This window comes from Erpetoichthys calabaricus, chromosome 17, assembly GCF_900747795.2.
Source record: "Erpetoichthys calabaricus chromosome 17, fErpCal1.3, whole genome shotgun sequence".
NCBI classification, from domain to species: Eukaryota; Metazoa; Chordata; class Cladistia; order Polypteriformes; family Polypteridae; genus Erpetoichthys; species Erpetoichthys calabaricus.
The window spans coordinates 23,517,385-23,541,459 of NC_041410.2; the positions used below are offsets into that span (position 1 = coordinate 23,517,385).

The following is a 24,075-nucleotide window of genomic DNA, read 5'->3' on the forward strand; positions in this document are numbered from 1 at the left end:
TCTCATTTGTTTGAATTCTTGCCATTCAGGACATGACACCCTGGCAGTTCTTCCTTGAGTGCAATATTGGGCGTTTTAGCAAGTCTTTGAAGTCGACTTCAAACACTTCAAAGAAGTCTAACTGTAAATAGCAAAGCCTCGCTGTCCCGTCTCCCCATTAAGCTCATTTGATGTGGAAGATAATGGAATAACTTACAGTTAGGTCAATACTCTACCAAGCGCAGCTCCTTCTTAGAGTGAAGGAAAGTGTAATGACCTTAGTTTAATACGGGGTGTGCCAGGAATTTGTTGGTTACTATCCTGGCTTGTATTGTTCACTTTTATTTGCTTTATTACCATTGTTATTTTAGTTGATTCTTTTACCAGGAGCATGTTTGGGATGTCAGTGGATCACCATTTTTTTGTTTTTGAGAAGCAGCAATGTTTAGCATGTTTTTCTATGCAGCGCAATGTTGTTGTCATCAATGATGTCCTTTGCTAGCCAAGTGAACTGTTTGTGACATCACTGCACCATCATTATAAAAGACAGACATGCACATCAACTTGAATTTGAATTTTGGAACTTCTCCAAAAGATAGGTCAGTGATAGTCAAGAGCAATGCTGTCCAACTCTGATCTTGGAGGACTGCAGTGGCTGTAGTTCTTCCTTCCTGCCACTTTCGCAGTCAGTGACCAATTTCTGCTGTTCATTGACTTCTTTTCCCTTTATTTTAACTGCCATGTTTTTAAGGTTCAGTCTTTTGAATTTCTTGTTTTTTCCTTAAATGGTAGCCAAACAAAAATGAGATGTGAAGTAAGCCAACAGATGACCAGCTAAGTTGGGTCTTTAAACTCCAACAAATTCTTGTTGTTAATTAAACACGTTATTTAATTCCGTGGATTATTGGTGCTCTCATTCTGCCATAGCAGACATTCCCAAAACTGTTTGATTTTCTTTTTTCTAAGGTTGCTGTCAAAATGTTTTGTGGATTGAGCAGATCAACATTACTGAGACCTTCACCTTCCTTTATTTTCAGATATTGCATGATGGACACAGGTTACCTGGTCATGTGTTGTCTCGTTTAGTATCTCGTTATTGTTTGGCTGCTATTTAAGGAAAAACGAAATAATTAAGGGGTCTGAGTCTGAAATAATAAACTAACTAGCAACAAAATCTGATCACTAATAAGAAAAAGGACTAGGATGAAAACCAGCAGCCATGCTAGTGCTCTAGGACTGAAGTTGGAGATCTTGAGTTGAGAGCTAAAGCAATCCAGGAAAACAAAATCTGAAACAAATCTTAGGTTCCAAAGACAAAAGAAAGTAAACCGGCTTAAACTTTTGACAGACAATTTTATACTATTGATGGTTTTTATGAGGGAATATTGACTAACTAATGTGTGTGACATGCTTTTTCACAGATGACTCCTTTGATCAGCCCCTAAAGAGAAAACACACACATATCTGCTGTTCAAACCCTTCTTGAACGTTTGTTTGGGTGTGCCATTTCTGTCATGACTTGAGTGCACTCCAAACAGCGAAAGTAGTGATGGCTTCACAAAAACTCATAAACCAGGCCAGGATTTTCCCCTATCCTGTCCAGAAAGTTCTCACCCTAAGCAGCCTGACCCCAAATCCACAGGCAGGCTTTGGCCTAAAAAGGTTCACAAGGAGAATTGGTGTCAAATGTTCAAAGTACTTCTTTAATAATAATAATAATAATAATAATAATAACTAGGGGGCTCCGAACCTGCTCGCTTCACTTGCCAACCCTCCTGGGCGGTGCTGGGCACTTGCTGTCTTGTGGCTGAACTGCTCAAAGAAGTGGTATATAGAAGAGTATGCAGGGCATGGGAGGAAGACGGTTTAGTCCTTAGTTATTATAGATAGAAAATCAGTTACTTGAATATTTCACTACAACTGTCTATTTTAAATACCAATGAGTAATAAAACATAGTAAAAAGTAAAAGTAAATAAGTAATACATAATAACACATAATAAAAAGTGGATAAAAAATTAAATTACATTAATACCTCATCAAAACAATATTATGAATTACTTTATCCTCTAACTCACATTCTATAAACGTTACTTTTTTGCATTTCTGTTCGCATATTGTTCGGGATATTTTTCTCTGTTTCATTTACTGGATGATTCTCTTTGTTATTGATTTTTATTAAATGCCGCTCTTTTTTTTCATTTTCTTTTTTTCGACGTTCTTCATCAGGTCGTTCTGCTCTTTTTCTATTGCGATCTATAATTCATCGTTCTTGAATAGATAATTATTGATTTTCTATCTTGCCAGTGTAATGACTGTGTTGAGGGGCGAGTTAGCAGCACTGAGAGTGTCATAGAGTGCTTCGGAGAGAGGATATGCGCAGTAGGAGTAATGATTGGACGAGCAGTGAGGAGGGGAGTGGTCAAGGCTGAATAACACAGACACGACAGAAAACGTTTTTAACATCGTAATAATAATGATAATAATATATTTTATTTATATAGTACCTTTCCCGTGTTAAATGTCTTAAAATATACAAAAATAAACACACCCTGGCTAAAACATAACAATCTCCAAACATAACCACACAAATGACATTTTGTAATTGGTGATTAGCTCACTTCGTTTCTATTTGTTGTAAAATAAGAACAGCACTTGAAACAGAGAGTTCATGATACATACTCCATTGTTAGTGTTTGCAACTCAGTCCGTGAAATCAAAAATAAATCACTCTCAGAAACCATCAAAAGGAAGAAAATATTTTATATTTAAATCTAGAACCCCATTGTTCTCTACTAGAGTAAAGATTAACTAAATGAAGAAGCAATAATAGGTTTGAAAACAGACCTCCTCAGTGGAGTATTAAAGAAAAAGAAAAAGACAAACACAAATGTTAACTCTAGGATTTGAATAGAAGGGTTAAGACATGTTAGGTGTGTGAATTTACATTTTGGGTGGCACGGTGCTGTGATTCCGCCTTGCAATAAAGAAACCAGGGTTCACATCCTGGGTGCCCCCTGTGTGGAGTTTGCATGTTCTCCCTGTTTCTGCGTGAGTTTCCACCCACAGCTCAAGGACATGCAGGTTAGGTGTACTGATGATACTAAATTAGCCCTGATATCCATATTGTATGTGCGTTCACTTTGTGATGGACTGGCGCCCTGTGCATGGATTGCTCCTGCCACTTGAATGTTTTCGACGCTGACATCTGTTAATCTGCAAAAAATTAACAAAGACCAAATCAGGAGCAAATTGTAAAGATAAAAAGGATTAGTTACAACTTCTGTGGGAATTTTCATGGTGTGCAGCAGCTGCTGACAGTTTTTTTAACTCCGCAGAGCGGAAAGTAAATGAAAGTGAGCCATTAATCAGGCAGCAGGTGGAAATGACAGGGAGACCAAAATGTGCAAAATCTAAACAAGATCCAGTTAGTCCAGGGGTGTCGAATTCCAGGCCTGGAGGGCCGCAGTGGCTGCAGGTTTTCATTCTAACCCTTTTCCTTATCAGTGACCAGTTTTCACTGCTAATTAACTTCTTGTCCCTTCATTTTAATAGCCTTGTTTTTAAGGATTCACTCCTCTGAATTGATTCCTTTCTTCATTAAATGGCTGCCAACCATAAATGAGACATGAAACAAGCCGACAGATCATCAGCTAAATTGGGGCTTCAAACTCCAGCCAATTCCTTAATGAGAAGTCGATTCTTGCTGCTAATTCAACAACTCGTTATTTTATTTCATGGCTTGTTGCTGCTGTCATTCTGTCACGACAGACATTTCCAAAAACTGTTGATTTTCTGTTTTTATTAGAACACTGTCAAAATGTTTTAGTGACCTGAGAGATCAACCTTACTGAGTGATACTGTGTGATGGGCACATGTGAGCTGGTCATGTGGTGGCTCATTTTGTGTCTCATTGTTGTTTGGCTGCTACTTAAGGAAAAAGAGAAAACTAAAGGGCCCGAGTCAAGTCAATTAAAACTAAAGCAAAAGAAGTTAATTAGCAACAAAAACTGGTCACCAATTAAGAAGACGGTTAGAATAAAAACCTGCAGCCACCGCGGCCCTCCAGGACCGGAGTTAGACACCCCGGAGTTAGTCTGACTTTGTCATATATGTCCTTATGGGGCTCACAGTATTAACAAGACTTGCTTTTAGTAAGTTTGAAAACCTTAAAAAGCTTTCTTTTCATATGTGATCAAAGTGATTAGATGGCTCTTCCATCCAGGACACAAAATGCTGTACTCTGTCTGTTGTTACCATCCATACATGTTCTTAGCTCACTTTGTCCATATGATTGTAGGTGGCTAGATGCTGTCATGGTGCACAGCTCTTTTTGAGTACAATGACGGTACAAGTGTTAGCCAGGATGCCAGGCAGATGCAGCGCCCAATCCGACACTGACTTACAACTCTCATGTTGGACAATTTCACTCAATGTGCTCCTTTGTAGAATGTAGGAGAGAAGAGGACAAAAAACAAGACTTGGCTCATCAAGTAACAGATGACAAATTGAACTTTAATTCTTATAACTGTGATACCCCTCAACACTTGCAGCCATGCAACTCACTGTGCACTTAGAGCTACCGATCCAGCCATCTTCTTAACCTGCTTTATACTGAGCAGCATTGTAGGAAAGACAGAGCATAAGGCAGGAACAATCCCTGGACAGGACCCCAGTGCATTTCAGGGTGGACACACTCACACCACACACACACACACACACAATAGGGCCAATTAACATTGCCAATCCACCTGCATCGCCTGCGTGTCTTTGGGCCGTGGGAGCAAACTGGGATGTGAAACTCGAGCTTCTTGTTGTGAGGTAGAATTGGTACCATTGCACCACTGGGTCACCTTGCACTTAGAAGTATTAAAATAAAAAATCTGTAAATAGGTAAGTACATGAAACATGGTTGGGCTTTTCTATTTGGGAATGTGTGCTTCCCAAGAGGGTGCCACACCATGCAGCAGCCTTAGCAAAGGCTCTCTTTTCCATCCATCCATCCATCCATCCATCCATCCATCCATCCATCCATCCATCCATCCATCCATTATCCAACCCACTATATCCTAACTACAGGGTCACGGGGGTCTGCTGGAGCCAATCCCAGCCAACACAGAGCGCAAGGCAGGAAAGAAACCCCAGGCAGGACGCCAGCCCACCGCAGGGCACACACCAAGCACACACTAAGGACAATTTAAGATCGCCAATGTACCTAACCTGCATGTCTTTGGACTGTGGGAGGAAACCCACGCAGACACGGGGAGAACATGCAAACTCCACGCAGGGAGGACCAGGGAAGTGAACCCGGGTCTCCTAACTGCAAGGCAGCAGCGCTACCCACTGCGCCACCCAGACTCGCTTTTCTTGTTTTAAAATTTATTTAGAATTATTTTAGAAGTAGTAATGGTTTTAATGTAATTAATTAATGTTATTAATTTATAATGTTAAATGTTGGCCTCTGGCTTGTTACCATACATTTTTTAATGAATTTTTAAACTGAACTGAACTGAAGAGTTGCTGCTGTCAACTCAGACCTGCCTCTCAGACAAGCTGCGAACTTGAGAAATGTCACGCAGTGAGTGTAAAAGATCTGATGGCTGCCAATGTCTGTAACATCAGAGAATATTAAAGACCCTAAAAAGTAAAAGTAAAGTGGGACGTATTAAACATTCCTGCATTTACTTTGGTAGCAATGCGTTCATCGTCGCCTAAAAGAACTCCGTTACACCCTGTTGGAAGAGCTGCTCATCTGTGGATGAAGTTGGGCAAAGGGGCGAATGTCCAAAGCAAAGATGGAGGTTGCAGGCTTGCCTGGAGGTCAAAGAGGCAAACATCTGGGGTGAGGACTAAATCAACATGGAAAGGATTCAGACCTGGTATCACTTTATTTGAACTGTTATATCTTATAGTGAGTTATGGCGCGCTCAGGTACTGTGGAGAACTGGCTTATGCCTCTTATTTCAGACATTATTTTAATGCTGGACGAGATTCATCAGACTGAGTGGATAAAGCAAGAGGAGGACTTGAGCTTTTTGTGAATGTGCAGTGATAACAAAGGGAGCACAGTACAATTAAAACTAAATGTGTGATCCAGGCATTGAATTGCAGACTGAATTTGTCCATGTCAGGGGTCGCCAACTCCGGTCCTGCAGGCTTTCATTCTAACCCTTTTTTTAAAATGAATGCCTCGTTTGTGCTGCTAATTAACTCATTGTGAATTCATTTTAATTGGATTGCTTGTTTAAGATTTGTTCCTCTGAATTTCTTCATTGTTCCTCTGAATTGCTTAATTTCTTGCCTTAAATGGCACCCAAATAGAAATGAAATGTGAAGTGAGGGAGCCAACAGAAGGCCAACCAAGTCAGGGCCTCAAACTCCAACCAATTTCACTCCATGCAGTTGCTTAATGAGGTGCTGATTCTTATTCTTAATTAAACTCGTTCTTTAATTCCATGGCTTGTTGCTGCGCGCATTGTGCAATAGCAGAAATTTCCGAAATTGTTGATTTTCTCCTTCTAGGAGCTCTGTTAAAATATTTTGGGGACCTGAGCAGATCGACATTCCTGAGACCTTCATCTTTCTTTATTTTCACATATTGTATGGTGGACACCAGTTGTTTTGGCTCATTTTGTATCTCATTATTGTTTGGCTGCTAATTACGGAAAAAGAAAAAGAGTTCTGAGTCTTCAAGAACAAGTCAATTAAAATGAGTTCAAAAGAAGTTAATTAGCAGCAAAAACAGGTCACTCATTAAGAAAAGGGTTAGAATGAAAACCTGCAGCCATGGTGGTCCTCCAGGACCGGATGTTAGGGACCCCTGGTCCATGTTACTGCCCTGAAAAGTAAATTACATCATCCTGACTGACTTAGCAACAGACACGTTTCATTCTGTACCATGAATCAATTGATTTTAAAGAAGGAATCAAGGCCTGTTAGGTCTGTTCAGTCATGGCCACTGCTCTATCCAAGTATTATTGACTCTAAATATCAACCCGTGACACAGTCTAAGCAGGTCTGACCTTACTGCCACCTACAAGTCTGTACTGACAGTAGCAGCTCTCTATTACCCAAGCAAACATTTTTTTTTCCTTGTTGTTTTTGGTTTTTATCATATTATATATTTTGGAGCCTCTGTAAAATATAATTTCCTCTAGGGGACAAATAAAGAACATTAATCTAAATATTCTCATGTTATCAACAAAGATGGTGATAACAGGTCCGAAGCTCAAGGTTGCCATTAAAAAATAAAATGGTCCCCTAACCCAAGGTCCTGCACAGACTCCTGAAGTACTTAGTAGTCAAGAACTGAGGTGGAAATGCTTTGGTTGCTGAGCTGCCTGGCGTTGGTGGGCTCTGCCTTGGGTGAGTTTTCTAACTAGTTGATCTGTATGCTTCTTTACGAAGTGTCTTTCACTTTTAAAACTGAGCTTTAAAAAAAGTGGTGGCTCTGAGGCTAGGGATCTGCACTGGCAATCGGAAGGTTGCCGGTTTGAATCCCGTAAATGCCAACAGGGACTCTGCTCTGTTGGGCCCTTGAGCTAAGCGCTTTGAGTAGTGAGAAAAGCACTATATAAATGAAAAGATTTATTATTATTATTATTATTAAAACTCTCAGACAGAACATTTGATCGTCATAAAGACGTAGAGCAGGCACCTCTACTGAATGAAGGCTTATTGGTTGGTCCATTGGTAGATTTGAGTTAAACTGTTTCAGGCAGGCATTCGATGAAAACATCAATCATGGGTGCTGTGTAGGCAGGTAGACATCACACACGTAATACATGACCAGTTAACACAGACAGAGAATTAATAAGCAAAACTACCTATTTACAGTATAACAATATTCTAGTGGACTTTAATAAATTATTTTCATGTGAACCACCACCTCCATTTTGAAGAGATATCACTGAAGCCTGGGTCCTATGGAAAGGTGTGATGGTTCTCATTGTTTCTATCCAAATCTGTCTGTGTTAAAGTAACCCTTTGAACTGAGGATTTGTGAATATCAGTTGCATCAGTAGCTTTGATCATAATTGATGTGCACCTAACTTCCTGGGCCCAATCTATAGTTAGATGGGACAAGATCAGTCAAAGTAGACTACAAATAAGAAGACAAACCCACTTCAGATCTATGCAGTTAAATGTCTAATATAGTGCTCTCCTCTGAAATCTGACTCATTACACAGATTTATAAATGCAAAAAGTGAACCCAAAAATCAGCCTTGAGTAATTGAAGAGCTCAGTTCCAAAATCAGCTAAGTACAAAAGATAAATTTTGGAGATAAATAGGAAAATCTGGGTCCGTAAGACAGATTTTGAAACTAAATCCCTTAAACTATAGCGCTACACTGTTGTAATTAGCAGGTTTTGAAGCTCAAATATTTTTTCGATGCATGACCAACTGCATGAAAAGTCACATTCACACAGTGGCGGACCATGCATTTCACACCTAGGCCTTCAGTAGTGCTCCATCTGAATTAACCCGCCCCTCAAAAACTAATTTATGGTTATAAAAACCATCTTAATATGCAGAAATACAGTATAAAGAGCCGTTGCATCGCAGATAGATAACTCTTGTAGTCACAATAAATGCCTTTATTGAATAGACAAACCAGAGGTGAACAAGTTCCTTTCTACTGCCGCTACAGTCCGTGACACACATAAAAAACATCAATAAAAACTTGCAATATTATTTAGGAAAATCGCAACGTTTTACGCACCAAAAATTCGGATTATTTATAAACAAAATCCATCCTCCTCTCTTTCCTCAAAAACAGTTCAATTACTCTGTCGTACAGATTATCCGTGCGCTTCAGTTCCATCAGATTTTGGAACTCACATCTTCAATTGCTTGTGTTGGAGAATGATTATTATTTTTATTACTAAACTCACAGGTTCTAGTTAAGGGTTTAGGGCTTAAAACTTTTGTAAAAACAATATTTGGAATTATCTTTTCTGCAAGATCGCATTGAATTTTGATTCCTTGTTTGGACTTACATCGTGACAACGCCACATATATCTGCCTGTGAGTGTCTATCGTTTCTTTCTCTCTAATAAATAAAATGACTTTCTCGAATGTTTGTCCACACTCTTTCTTCGCTTTGCTGTTGACGTGTCATCTGGAACATATAAATTTATTGTCCTGATAAAATCTATAAGAGCTGAGAGCACAGGAAGTGTGTCTGCCAAAAACATTCACATGACTGAGGTTAGATGACCCTGGTCTTGTTTGCAAATAGTTGTAAATAGGGCGTGACTTGAAAGAATCTCATGTTAAAAGTCTCCATCTCACGGGACTTCATACCCAACAACGTTTTTGGAATCTTTTAATTTTCGCTGGCAACACGAATTAGACGATCTACAAGTCTCTGACTTAAAGTTTAAACCTGAACAATATACCCGATCTCTGGGGGTGGCACGGTGGTGCAGTGGTAGTGCTGCTGCCTTGCAGTAAGGAGACCTGGGTTTGTTTCCCGGGTCCTCCCTGCGTGGAGTTTGTATGTTCTCTCCATGTTCTTCCAATGTCTGCGTGGTGCTCCAGTTTCCTCCCACAGTCCAAAAACATGCAGGTTATGTGCATTGGCGATCCTAAATTGTCCTCAGTGTGTGTGTGTGTCCTGCGGTGGGTTGGTGCCCTGCCCGGGATTGGTTCCTGCCTTGCGCCCTGTGTTGGCTGGGATTGGCTCCAGCAGACCCCTGCGCTCAGATTCAGCGGGTTGAAAAATGGATGGATATTCGATCTCTTTTCGCTGTTCCTTTATTTCACAGAGTAATAATTTTCATTTGTTTGCGCCATCTTTTTTTGAATTCCATTATCTCTAACCTGTTGTGCATGTGTACCGCGCCAATATTTTTAAATTCTTTATGACATTCTACTTTGTCATCTACTCTTTGTCCTTTATTTCCGGCCCCAGGTGTGGTTAAATCTCATTCTTGCGGGACGTATAAGGCTGCTCGCATTGTGAAGGTGGGGTGGGCTGAACGCACACTAAGGAGATGCAGTCAGATCATCTGCTGGCTTGCTGCTGGCAAGCTGCGTGTTCTACTTGTCGTGTTGCTTATCGATCATTTAAAAACCTGTACAGCAGCTGTCCTTTTGTCTCACTGCCTTGTCCCGCGTGACATCAAAGTGTCTTCGAAGAAGATAATGTTTCGTCTCAGAATATCACGTCTCGTTTCCCTTGTCTCCCTCCCAAGATTTTTTTTATAATAGAGAGATAATAATGCCCCCTGGTTAGGTTTGCATTGGATTCCCTCCAATTTGCCTACCAGGAGAGGATTGGGGTTGAAGAGGCCATCATCTACCCGCTGCACAGTGCCTACAGTCACCTAGACAAGCCAGGAGGAACTCTTAGGATTATGTCCTTTGATTTCTCATTTGCCTTTAACACCATCCAGCCAGCCAGACTGGGGAGTAAGCTGTCTGCAATGCAGGCGGATGCTCCCTTAGTCTCATGGATCAAGGACTATTTAACTGGAAGGCCACTGTATGTGTGCCTACAAAGCAGTGTGTCTGACATTTTCCTGTGTAGTACTGGTTCTCCACAAGGAACAGTTCTGTCACTGTTCCTATTCACCTTGTATACTACAGATTTTAGCTACAACACAGAAAGCTGCCATTTGCAGAAATTCTCTGATGATTTTGGATAAGTGGGAAGTATCGGGCATGGTGATAAGATGGAATATGGGAGAGTAGTGGACAGTTTTGTTGTCTGGTGTGAGCCGAGTCAGCTGTAGGTCAACACCAATAAAGCTAAAGAACTAGTGGTGGATTTGGGGTGTAGAAATGGAGATTGTTCGGGACCATAAGTACCAAGGGGTGTATATGAACAGTGATTTAGGCTGATCTAAGAACTCACTACATATCATTTCCCTGCCCCTGTTTTCCACAGCCCATTCCAACAGTACTGGGCTCAAGACAAGAAACAGCCTTGGAGAGCAAGCCACACCATATAGTAAGGTCCATTTTGGAACATTTAGAATCACCAATAATACCAACATACTCAAATGTGGGAAAATAATTGGAGTACCAAGAGTAAAGCTCACACAAACCTGAGTATAATGTGCAAAATCCACATGAGGAATGGTTAGGCAAATGATTTAAAACAAGAAGGATGGATTCATTAGAAAAGAGCGCTAATCTGAAATGTGAGCAGGAAAAAACATAAAGAAAATTAGTAATGTGAGTAGAAAATATTTGGGGGTTGTAAACAATTTTCCTTTCAAATGCAAATTACAAGAAATGATGAAGGAGAGTCCCTTTCGTGCTGTTGACGGTTTACCTGTTGGTTATTTTTGTTTTCATATGTTACATTTGCCATAGTGATGCTTGATCTTGTAAGGCTAAATCAGACATGGCTTAATAAATCTCATATTGGCTGACACTTAGGGTGGAAGGGCCAATTTTAAGAGCCGTAAGAGGACAACGTTTAGGCCACTGGTAGAGTCAGGTAGACAAGATCAGGTGAAGAGCTGTGACTCCTTTCTGAATGGACACCGTTAGTTACGTGAATGACATCAAATCACACCAGAATTTGAACTCTCCAGGATCAAATGTCCAGAAATAAAATTTAATAAATAGATAAATAAACTAACAGATCAAGTTTCCCTCAGAAATCTAAATATTTTTCAAAAATGATTTTATTTAAGCAGTAGATCTACAGAATGCGAACACTACAGTATCATTAAGAACTTGTGATGATTTAAAAAGCTAAAATGCTGAATGAATCAACAGGTGAACTGACGTGTCCCTTGTGTCGGCCCCACTACATCTCCATGTCAGAGATCCAACAGGATGATGGTCATGGTGACTATCAAGTGACTGCCTGATAATTATAAGTGTGAAAATGACAAGAGAATTGATTATGAGTCTTCTGAATCTGCTGATGTAGTGAGAAGTCAAGCAAAATGACACCTTTTATTGGCTAACTAAAAAGATTACAATATGCAAACTTTCGAGGCAACTCAGGCCCCTTCTTCAGGAAAGATGTAATCACGGTAAGAATTACAGTACATCTCGCCTGAAGAAAGGGCCTGAGTTGTCTCAAATGCTTGCATATTGTAATCTTTTTAGTTAGCCAATAAAAGGTGTAATTTTGCTTGACTTCTCAATACATCCATAATGGCTAAAAGGGTACAACACCCTACTACTACAAATCTGCTGATTACATTTTATGGGTGGGTGAAAAGTAGGGCTTTGCACTTTGGATCCAATTTTGATAACATTCTCAAACTACTTCAATGGTGGAGCATCATCAGGTAGAAAGCAGGGATAAACCCTTGACAGGACGTCCTACATGTAATTAAATTAGTGAGTCAATGATCATCTCTCCAATGAAATAAGCCAAATGATTCAAATCAGTTAGGTGTCCAGAACGGTCATCGTTATTAAATAGTTCTTCTAAATGGATCATGCTTCATCACCTCATTGAACAATACACAAAAAAGTTACTAATAAATTCACTGGGATCCACACATATGGATGTGCTGCCCATTTTGCCTACTATTATTATGAAAGATAATTTAGATAATTCCAATCACTCTGGTTTGTCTTCTGCATCTCAAAGTCATGTGTGTTAGACTAGTTGGAGAATCTAAACTAATGCTGAAAGTGAACATGTTCACGACACACACCCTGTGATGCCCAGTCCAGTGTTGGTTCCTTCTCTGTAGGCAGCTTTGGTTCGCCATAACTCTGCACTGAACAAGAGGGTTAGTAAATAAGATGGGTGGGTGGACGGATGGATGGATTACTGTTAAATGTAAAAGAGTTGGTTTTCCTTTTATCGAGTTTTCCCACCATTGCTTTTCTCCTCAGGCTGTGGAGTCCCATCTATAAGGCCAGTTGTAAGTGGCTACTCGAAAATCATTAATGGAGAGAATGCTGTTCCAGGATCCTGGCCCTGGCAAGTGTCCCTGCAGGTAAACTAATACTTCATAAGAAGACGCCTGATGTTAGTCAACTACTTGTTAACAATTCAAGAAGTTTCTGTTTATTCTGGTATTTTGAAGCTCAGTCTACAACATGGCAGGAGTGAATAGAATGTCCAATTTTAATACAAGAATTGATAACAATGGGAGGCTTTGTGGTTCAGTGCTTAACCCTGCTACCTAACAACACCAGAAGACTTAACTTGAATTCTGTTTTTGTGTATTCTACTGATATCTATGTGGACTTTTTCCTATTATTGGACTTTTATCCCACATTCCAAAGATGTTCACCTTAGGTTGACTGTCAACTCTGGTCAGAGCTTTAGTGAATGAGTGCATCCTGTGATAGAGTGGCTTCTTATAGATCACTAATAATAGTTTTGCAGGCTTTCAAGATCCTGCTTTGAATTTTTTGGAAATGAATTTGGACATTTCAATACAGGGTACACGTGGCAATACTGTTTATAACTATTACTATTACAGAAGCCATTCTAGCATTTTTCAATAAAAGATGTTTCTTCTTTTAGGAAACCAATGGTTTTCACTTCTGTGGAGGATCCCTGATTAGTCCATACTGGGTTGTGACAGCAGCTCACTGCAATTTCAAGTAAGCGTCAATTTTTAATTGAATAATTCATCATTAGATCATTATTTGTTGTTAATGCCACCTTACGGAGCTCTGCCTGACCATCTTGATGTCCAGCATTCCACCTGTGTTCCCTTAAATACATAACAGAATATTCTCAAGAAAGAGTTTTTTATGCTTTGTTGCACAATAACATTTTTGTTGTGTTTTTAAGTGTATCACTTGTGTGAAAAGAATCAGACATAACCTGTGTAAGAATGAGAAGAATGAAGCATAAAGAGTGTTGGCATCCCCGCCGGGAGAGTCCCGTTTATTTGCAGTATTGGTGTGAAGTGAGACATAAGTCTGAGGAAATTATAGTGGTGCTTTGCTGTGAGGTTCATCCTCCAGTGGTGCGTTGATCAAATGACAAACATTTTTCCACTAAAGTCTTCCTTTTATGGAGGTAAAGGTGGAATCCGGGATGAACAGATCACTGGGCAGGACTTCCTTTCTTCTGGAAATGAGAACAGAAAGAGTTAAGCTGTGTTTGTGAGCTATCAGTTTTTTGGAGCCCCAACTTGTGACATGTCACCATTTCTCACTTCATTACATTCACGTTTATTTCTACTTGGACTTTTTGGGGAAATGCAAAGTTACCATTGATTTGTTACTTGCCAAAAAAAGTCAGTCAGTCATTACCCAACCCGCTATATCCTAACACAGGGGTCTGCTGGAGCCAATCCCAGCCAGCACAGGGTGCAAGGCAGGAACAAATCCCCGAGCAGGGCGCCAGCCCACACACACCAAGCACAATTTAGGATCACCAATGCACCTAACCTGCATGTCTTTGGACTGTGGGAGGAAATCCACTCAGACACGGGGAGAACATGCAAACTCCTCACAGGGAGGACCCAGGAAGCGAACCCGTGTCTCCTAACTGTGAGGCAGCACCGCTACCCACTGCACCACCGTGCTGCCCTGCCAAAAAAGTAATTAAACATAAATGACATTTGTTTCTTGATAATAAAGCGCAAACTACACATATTAAATGTCTGTTACTTTGAACTGGGGGGGTATGGTGGTGCAGTGGTATCACTGCTGTCTCTCAGTAACGAGACCAGAGTTTGGGTCCTCCTTGTGTGAAGTTTGCATGTTCTCCATGTGTCTGTGTGGATTTCCTGCCAAAGTCCAAAAACATGCAAGTGGATTGGCATCACTAAATTGGCACTAATGTGCGTGTGTTCACCCTGTGATGGACCGGCACCCTGTCCAGGGATTGATCCTGCCTTACACCCTATGCTTGCTGGAATAGTCTCCAGTCCCACATGACGTTGCTCAGGATTACGCCAGCTTAGAAAATCTTATAATTTATTACTTTATTCCACATGTAATTTAACTAAAAAATGCATTTCTGGCTGATCAGGTTACATTTTTTACTTGATATAAATTGAGTAAGGTGAAAGGTTAGCGTTACATTGCAACTTGGATAGTTTGGTTAGCATTGTGTTATCTCTATTTTCGGACTCCGAGTTTCTAGGGTGTTTATTTGGAATTACTGACTCAGATACTCGTATTTCCTGTCTGTTTGATAACATGTGAACCCAGCCTTATTATAGATGGTGTCAGCCTCTCTCCATTACTTCTGGTGTACAGTTAAATTGGTCCCTGTAGGACATTAGCAAAGCCCATGTGTTTGCCAGCTAATTAATAGAACTTAATTAACAGAATAGTGTCTGATAAAAGCACAGTGCATTGGCAAACCTGTCACAATTCTTAGGTCACCCCGAATGACATCTTGTTGGTGTAACTTCTTTCTTAAACGTCTAATATGAAGGACCAGCCAATGACGAAGTGGCACATCACTCATAGACTTTCCTCCAAGAGCGACAGATGAAACAGACAGATACAGTATGTGAGTTACGCAACCCGTCCTTGAGATTTCATCTGCTCAGTGCCATCAGACATATGTGAACAATCATACCTCCCACACAACATTTAAGTTTAAGCATCAGATTCCTTAGCCTTTCTAGGAATGCCTTTGCTTGAACCATTAAAAACACATGAACGTTGGTGATGAATGGCGTGATTAACATAAACGAATTATAAGCTAGGCGAAGCAAAATTGATTTTCAATTGCTTTGGAATTATTTTTTTTTTGCTTTTTCTTTCCAGTCCCAGCCGTCACCGTGTAATTCTTGGAGAGTATGACAGGTCTTCCAACGCAGAGGTCATCCAAATCAAGACTGTTTCCAGGGTAGGCTTTTTGACTCTTATTTTACCCAGTGGTATCACTGCTGTCTCTCAGCAACGTGACCAGAACTTGGGTCCTCCCTGTGTGATGTATGTATGTTCTCCATGCGTCTGTGTGGATTTCCTGCCAAAGTCCAAAAACATGCAAGTGGATTAGCATCATTAAATTGGCACTAGTGTGTGACCTTCTGACCTTTACATTTTCTGCCTTCTTTTGGTTTAATTCTGTTTTGTCTACGTAAAGTAATATATTGCTCTACTTTCCCCTTTTGTATTATTAATATGTACCCTTTGTCAGAACGCCTCAAATCTCACAGATTTACCTGTACCACTGTTTATAAGGTATTATAGTATATAACTTCTCCCCACCTTCCCTCCTACATCTATAACCTCAGGCAATTAGGTGTAGTAAAAGACAAGCAAGAGTTAAGTTACACATAAAATAATGTATTATGGATAATATTCATAAATAATAACAATATGCAAAGTATATTTGAATATTGGCAACCATACAACCTGATAAATGTTGATGTGTTGTTTCAGGCGTCACATAGACTTGTTAGCTACTTAAAAATGTCTCTAGTTAAGGCATCATTTTGTGGTCAGCTTTCTTCAGAACAGGTCACATGCCTGTCTCAATATGGCTGCCGAGCTGTGCTCTTCATTGTGTTGTCCTTCTCAGTTCATGGTGTGTGTGAGGTGCTCCTTCATCCATTGGTAAGAGAAAGAGAGAGTGAGGGAGTGAGCAAATTTATAGATGTTCTGTCCAACCCCTACAGCCAATAGGGTGTCATGGTACTTAAAGGCTTCTGATACAAGCCAGTCCCAAACAGCCATACTTCAGACCAATGGGGGAATAGAACATCTTAACACCTGCCATCTCCCAAAACCATATGTTAAGGTAAAGTTTGCCAGTTAAGCAGCCTGGCTTTGTGTGGGAGTTGAGAGACTACAGAGAAGCATTTACCAAACTTGTTTCAGGCACTTCCCCCTAACTCTGCTGTAAAATTCAACGAGACTCGGTCCTGGGGTTGGGTTGTAAACATGAATGCTTTTCACTAATGTAACACTAAATTACATTGCTTTGTCTAAGTTACAAATAAAGACATACAAAATATTTATCAAGTTATATACAAAATCTCACATCACAACAGGTTCCAATTGTATTTCTATAATGGCTACCACGGTACAACACCCTAGTACTATAAATGTTATTAGAGATCTTAACCCATATCATTGATTTTTTTTATTGGATCACATTTTAATCTTTTCTGTGAATAGTCTAACACTAGGCACAGAGGCACAGCCATTAGTGCTGGTTGATTTGCCATTCTGGGTTCAGCTTCCACTGACAGTTAGTATGTTTTTCCTGTGTTTTAGAGACATTTTTTTCTGGTTGCTTCAGTTTTCCCCACACATCCCAAAGACGTGTGTGTCAGGAGACACTGGAAATTCAAACTTAGCCCAGTATTAGTGGATCATACAGTGGACTGATTCTCCTTAGTGGCCTGACCCCTGTCTTACACCTAATGCTAGTGAGATAACTCCATCTTCCACAGAGCTCAGTTGAATTAAGTGGGTTGAAGATTTTTATGTCAGTCTGGCACTAATATGCTATACTTGAATGTCTGCATTGTAAATTATTATTTTGACATGCTGGGGTCCTAGGGTGACCCTGTTTTCTCTTTCAGATTCCTTATTATGTAGACCTTAACAGAATGCCCCAAATCCCATGTATAGCCCTTGGTTAACTGGTTATGGTCAGAGTTGCCGTCTCCTAGAGTTTAACACATCCTCCTTACCTTTACATCCATAACTCCAGGCAATTAGACAGAGCACCAGAACAAGCTGGAGGAAAAAAATACACTTTTTATTCATAGACAGATTAATTTAGGATTTCCATTTGTCCCCACAATAAAGTAAAATGAGGGCAGGTAAAATAATGCATAATAAGCAGCTCATCTTGCATCCAACATTCTTACTAACAGGTGGCTCTCTGTCTTAGTATGTTGACTTGGCCTCTAGTGTAGCGTAGCGCAGCGTGACCCTTGGATGGATGGTCCTCTGAATGAATGAAGCAGCAGACAGTCAGAAAGAGACTAAGCCTCTGTATAAGCCTTAACTTTAAGGAATCTTGTGACTTCTTGACACATTTCTTGAACTAGTGGGCATTGGGGGGACATGTGTTTTCCAATGAGATCAGACTCGGCCTCCATCCCTGGCAGTCCAGCTGTTAGCCCGTTCATGCCCTTTCATCTCTGCCACCAGTATTACTAAACGCTCATACATTTTACTTATCTCTCCCACTCCAGGTTTTCTTCATAAGATCTAAAGTGTCGCTGTCTCATATATTGGAGCTCATACCAACAGAGTTATAGCGTAGAACCTTTGTGAAGTCAGTTCTAAGTAGACTTCTCACTCTGTGGGGATCATAGTCAAAGCCTGCAAAACCATGAAATGAAACGGCAGGACTGATTAGTTATTATTAGAAGGCTGCGTCTTTCTTTTTAAGCAACCAATTCAAACTCATCCTTTAATGACCTTATAATATACAATTAGCATAACGCTAGATAGAGCGGCACGGTGGCACAGTGATAGCAGTGCTGCCTCACAGTTAGAAGACCTGGGTTCGCTTCCCGGGTCCTCCCTGCGTGGAATTTACATGTTCTCCACGTGTCTGCGAGGGTTTCCTCCGGTGCTCCGGTTTCCTCCCACGGTCCAAAGACATGCAGGTTAGGTGGATTGGCGATTCTAAATTGGCCCTAGTGTGTGCTTGGTGTGTGTGTGTGTGCCCTGTGGTGGGCTGGCACCCTGCCCGGGGTTTGTTTCCTGCCTTGCGCCCTGTGTTGGCTGGGATTGGCTCCAGCAGACCCCCGTGACCATGTAGTTAGGATATAGCGGGTTGGATAAAGGATGGATGGATATTCTGTAGTCCACCTTAATAAAAGGAGAAGTGTCAGTGGTTCTGTGTATCTGTGTGTTTGTCCAGTTGCTATGGCTTTGTCATTCCAACAGATGGCATATCACAAACATTAATAGTTTTTATGAATACCATACCAAATGCCATCTCTATATACTGTATATAAAATCCAACGTCTCTCTGTCTGTCTGTCTGTCTGTCCACTTTCACGAGAGAACTACTTAACAGATTTAGATCATGTTTTTTTCTATAATTTGCTTGAACATTCCGGTTGATTTTGTGACGTCTCTCATCGTGCTAAGAATCATAGTTCACTTGCAGGAGCGATATATTCATGCCAATCTGAGACAGAGGCTGCGTGCCAAGGGGAGGTGGAAGCGTGACCTCAGGAGTAGAGAGCCGGGCAGGGCCCTCCTCAATGTCCCATTTCACTACTACGTGGTCAGAGCCACAGGGGACAGCTAGTACAGTATATTAAAGAGACATATGTAATGCGTTTGTCATTCCAATGGATGGCACATCACAATCATTAATCTTTTACAAATTCCATACCAAATGGCAAATAATAGAGACAAATGCATTACATTTGTCATTCCAAGAGATGACACATCACAAAAATTTGTAGGAATGCATTTTAATACTTCAACTTCTTGAGATGTGCCATCTGTTGGAAGAAAAAATGCAATGCATTTTATTACTATTTGTAATAAATGTTCAAATGTTAAAGCTGGGGTTTACATTGATTACTTAGATTTCAACCCATCTTAGACAGTTAGTACAGCTTGTGTCTCCATAATAGACTAGAAGTGAAGGCCATGAATCTACATATAGCATAGTGGAAACGTTAGAAGGCCCCAAATAAGTATTTCTGTAAAGCATCTTACAATTTTGTGAGCGCTATTAAAGTGATAACACACTGTGATCAATTGGGGATATATCCCTAAACCCAAAAAAATACACTATAGAGATCACACTACTACAATAAGGTGGTTTATTACACAAATGATAAACACTAGGAAGGAAAGCAACACTGAGTAACAAGTAAAAGGTCCTGACTAACTGGTGGACTGTAAATAGCAGTTTCCCACCTCATTCCAGTACCAACACACTTTCTTTCTTACCCCAAATACCCTTTCTGAATCACACCAGGCCATTCTGCCACTCACTATTTGAACTCTTGTCCAGCTCTTCCCCAGTGTCCAAGTTCATTGACTTTGTGGCTAAGGCCTCTTTGTAAGCCCCAGCTTGTAAATACTTCTGATATTACACTGTAACACTTTGGGAAAAAAAGCTGGAATGTCCTTTGGAGAGAGACACCTGGTCAGAGATCTCTCAAGAGGAACCTGCTGTCCTCACAGGGTTCTGTCCACAATATCCAGCATAACTCAAGGCCCCCCTACTGCCTTCACCAGGGCTGTCCCTCACAATAGCATTACCAATTAAGTTACCATCAAGCGGTCACTGTGATGTCGACTTATGAGTGGTATATTCTGTTCTATGCAACTGATGTGAAAGGCATTATATCAAATTAAAAGTGAGTGATTTCAAAGTGCCAGTCAATGTTTTTATTCCATTTTTTAAAGTCTCTTTTGTTTGCTCATTTAGGCCATCACCCACCCATACTGGAATCCTTCCAATTTCAACAATGACATTACCTTGCTCAAGTTGTCCTCGCAAGCCCAAATCACAGCTCGGGTGTCACCTGTTTGCCTTGCACCTTCAAGTGTCAATATTCCATCAGGGACCCGTTGTGTGACAACTGGATGGGGTCGCACTCTCACCACTAGTGAGTAACCTTTCCTTGTAGTGTATTGTTTTACCTTGGAGGTAGAGCTTAAATTCACAATGCAGTTTGTGGATACCAGGGGGTGCTCCAGCTCCCTAAACACCTGACACAAAGCCTTGGACACAAATATAAAAGGAATGAAAGAGTTTTATTTTGGGAAACTCTTCAAGTAAGTGTTTCCCACCCCAGCCACAAGTGCAATAAACACAGCAATACTTTTCCATCTCTTCTCTCTGATTTTGCCATTGCCTCCATTCCTCCACCCAAATGTTCCTCAAGACTTTTGCTCATTGAGTTGTGGAAGGCAGCCCCTTTTATCCAATCCCCGGGAGTACTTCTGGTTATATGAAGCTGTGGCTCCAAAACACCTCGGCGAGATTGGAGCCCTATGGCGTATAGGGACTCCCAAATCCCACAGCTCTCCCTGGTGGACTCATGGGGCCCAACTGTGCTGTCCCCTGGGACTACAATACCCAGCATGCCTCGTGGGCACCCATGAGGCGATCCCAGCCTGGGCTGACTGCCATCTAGTGTCCTGGGGGAGACAAAGCCCTGTGTAAGCTGTCTCCCCTGTTCTTCTAGGTTGAGGGCATTCCGGCCATCCCTCACAAGTTATACACATTTTATAGTGGTTTTACACAGGAAGTCCAAAGATCATTGCTACAATAAAAATGCAATTGTTGTCACAAATTGTGAACAGCCTTACAGTCAGTTTTCTAACATAAAATCTTCTTTTGTGGACAGCCAGCCCACCTCGTCTCCAGCAGGTCGCTCTCCCACTTCTGTCTCCTGCCACTTGCAGACAGTATTGGGGCAACAAAATTTCTGATGTGATGATCTGCGCTGGCTCCTCTGGGGTCTCATCTTGCCAGGTAAGCATCAGCAGGCCTATCCAGCACCATAACACATACATGGCTGCCGGGATCTTTAGACATAATACAATAGAAAGAAATTAAAGAAAACTGAGAAAACCAAAAAAAGAAAACCTTCAAGAATCACAAAAGGATTTCAGAGAAGGGGGCTGAGCAATCCTAAGCAGGAGAGAATGTCTCATCAGCCACCTTGAGGCCAATACGGGGTTTATATAGGCCTACTTAGGTCACACCTCAAGGCCTAAATATATATATATATATATATATATATATATATATATATATATATATATATATATATATATATGCAGTATATAAAATGCTAAGGTCCATCCATCTGTCACACAATTACTCACAAACTAATATGTTCTAGAAATTCACACATTTTTAGGTAGCAGAAACCTGGTGACCAGGACCTGTGGCAGAGTCATTGAGAAACCAAGTGATAATCACCATTATGTCAGAAAGTAAAAGAATAGCAGCAACATCAGGTGATCATTAGGCATATCACAGATGAGGATTAAGTGACAACAAATGAGAAACAATAAGAAGAGAAAACGCTGGAGCTCATTGATAAACATGAAGTAATCCTGAATATAACATTTGAGTTGGCTGCCCTGGTGGCCATAAAGGACGGCAAAAGGACCTGAGCTCATGTGTTTATGACAGTGATTGAGAAAACAATTGATTCCCACCAAAATGGCAGAAAGAAAAAGAAGAGCAGTGACATCTGCTGAGCATTCAGCCTATTGCAGAAAGTGATTAAGGGATAAAGAACAAGAAAGAATAAGAAGACAAGATGCTAAAGCATACATACAAGCAAGGTCTAATCCTGAATAAAGCCTTGTATGTTCTGGAAATTAAAGACATTTTAGGTTACAACAACCTTGTGCCCAGAAATGTTTATTGTAATAAAACCAATGTGTGCGTTATTCCATCTACTGATAATCCTGCAGGACACATTACATACAGATCTAGAATTCTTAATTCAGTGTAACTGTTGTGTTTATTATCCATCAAACAGTGAACTTTATTAAACATAAATAAAGGGTGGCAAACTTACCTGTGCTTGGGTGTTTACAGCAAAATGATCACAAAACCAAGTGATAATCACCATAATGGCAGAAAGACAAAGAAGAACAGTAACATCTGCTGAGTGTCAAGCATATCACAAAAGGTGATTAAGTGATGAACATCAAGACAGAAGAAGAAGACCAAGTAATTCTGACCATGGAGCAAGTGAGCAGAAGATAAACATGACGGCTCATAGGCATGCAAGAAAAAAATCCAGAACAGCGAATGCAAGAATGCCATAGAGGCAGACATGCATGGTAACAATTGAGAAGATCGTCATATAGTCAAAACCTCTTACCATATGAATGCATTGCTTTCACATCTGCATTTCACATCCTTACATCAATGTTTCTTTAAAGACTACTGTTTAGCAAGATTACATCAACAATGTGGTGAAGGTCAAGCTGCATTTTTTAAGAATGTGCTGCCAAAATAGAAAATTTCTGCTTACTCAAGATGAGCCACCAGAAGTAATAAAATACATTTTGACTTCAAAAGCAACTGCGAGAAATATCTATTTAGAAGCCATAAGAAGTGTCAACAGCTCCTTATCTTTAATTTGCTTTTCAATTGCATTTTATTTTGAGACCATGGCTCCGCGTGTTCCATTAGTTTATCAGTAACAGTGTAGAAAGGGACTGGGCAGAATTACAAACATTACAATCAAGAGAGAACAAACAAGGGCATGAGTGCAAAATTAGAAAATGTACTTAAACAAGGACAAAATCCAATCACCTACTGGATCTTTGACTCTTTCTTTTCCTCCCTAATACAGGGGGATTCAGGTGGCCCACTGGTCTGTGAAAGAAGCGGCACTTGGGACCTGATTGGCATCGTGTCTTGGGGCACCCAGGACTGCAACGTGCGGGCACCAGCTGTCTATGCCCGTGTTTCCAGCTTCCGCAGTTGGATTGATCAGGTTGTGGCCAACAATTAAAGCCAGAATGGCAAAAGCTGACAAGCCTGAGAGATGTGCATGTAAAGATGTCCGTGAGATGTCCAAAGAGAGTTGTCAACCAGCTTATAGATGTAGCTTTTAGAATCATCGCATTATCTGCATTATTAAGATCATTAAAACATTTCTGTCTGGAGGTAAGGCTGCGTACTTCAGTTCATTTCTTTATATACAGTGTCTATAAAATGTATTCACCCCTTGGACGTTTTCACATTATATTGTTATACAACAATGACTCACAATGGATTTAATTTGGCTTTTTTGACACTCCTTAATGTCAAAGTAAAAGCAGATCTCTGCAAAGTGATCAAAATTCATTACAAATACAAAACAAAAAATAAATACTCACATAAGCATTCACCGCCTTTAATATGACACACCTACAGTAAGCCATCACTGGTGCAGCCAGCCGGCTTTAGAAGTCACATGGAGATCATCTGTCAGGGCTTTCAGTTGATTGTCATCTAAATGCATCTATCTGTGGAAGATCCAACTTGTAGTGTGTCAGTATGGTGGCCTAACCTACAGAATGAAGACAAAAGGACACTCCAAGCAGCTCCATGGAATAGTAAATGATAAGCGCAGGTCAGGATGGAGACTAAAAATTATCCATGTAAGTGAAAATCCCTTGGATTTAAATCAGCCATTAGGAAATGGGAAGAGTAAGGCACAGCTGAAAATCGGCCTTGAGTGGGCCATCCACAAAACCTGAGTGAAGAAGACAAATGAGGGAGGCCACC

The 24,075-nt window shown here is 40.5% G+C and overlaps 1 protein-coding gene across 1 annotated transcript; it reads left to right on the plus strand.

The window, feature by feature from the left end:
* Window positions 1-7,262: 7,262 nt before the first annotated feature.
* On the plus strand, window positions 7,263-23,476 carry LOC114667226 (chymotrypsin-like protease CTRL-1). Its single transcript, XM_028822440.2, has 7 exons — window positions 7,263-7,342; window positions 12,798-12,901; window positions 13,438-13,517; window positions 15,651-15,732; window positions 20,254-20,434; window positions 21,179-21,306; window positions 23,156-23,476. The coding sequence occupies exons 1-7, from the start codon at window positions 7,297-7,299 to the stop codon at window positions 23,315-23,317; spliced, it is 783 nt and encodes a 260-aa protein (XP_028678273.2). The 5' UTR covers window positions 7,263-7,296; the 3' UTR covers window positions 23,318-23,476.
* The last annotated feature ends 599 nt before the right edge of the window (window positions 23,477-24,075 follow it).

What these genes read in the sequence shown, in the direction of transcription:
- LOC114667226 (XM_028822440.2), top strand. Translation starts at nt 7,297, where the DNA reads ATGCTTTGGTTGCTGAGCTGCCTGGCGTTGGTGGGCTCTGCCTTGG. An exon ending in GTTGGTGGGCTCTGCCTTGG is followed by an intron (nt 7,343 to 12,797) that starts GTGAGTTTTCTA and finishes TTTTCTCCTCAG; the next exon opens with GCTGTGGAGTCCCATCTATA. An exon ending in AAATCAAGACTGTTTCCAGG is followed by an intron (nt 15,733 to 20,253) that starts GTAGGCTTTTTG and finishes TTGCTCATTTAG; the next exon opens with GCCATCACCCACCCATACTG.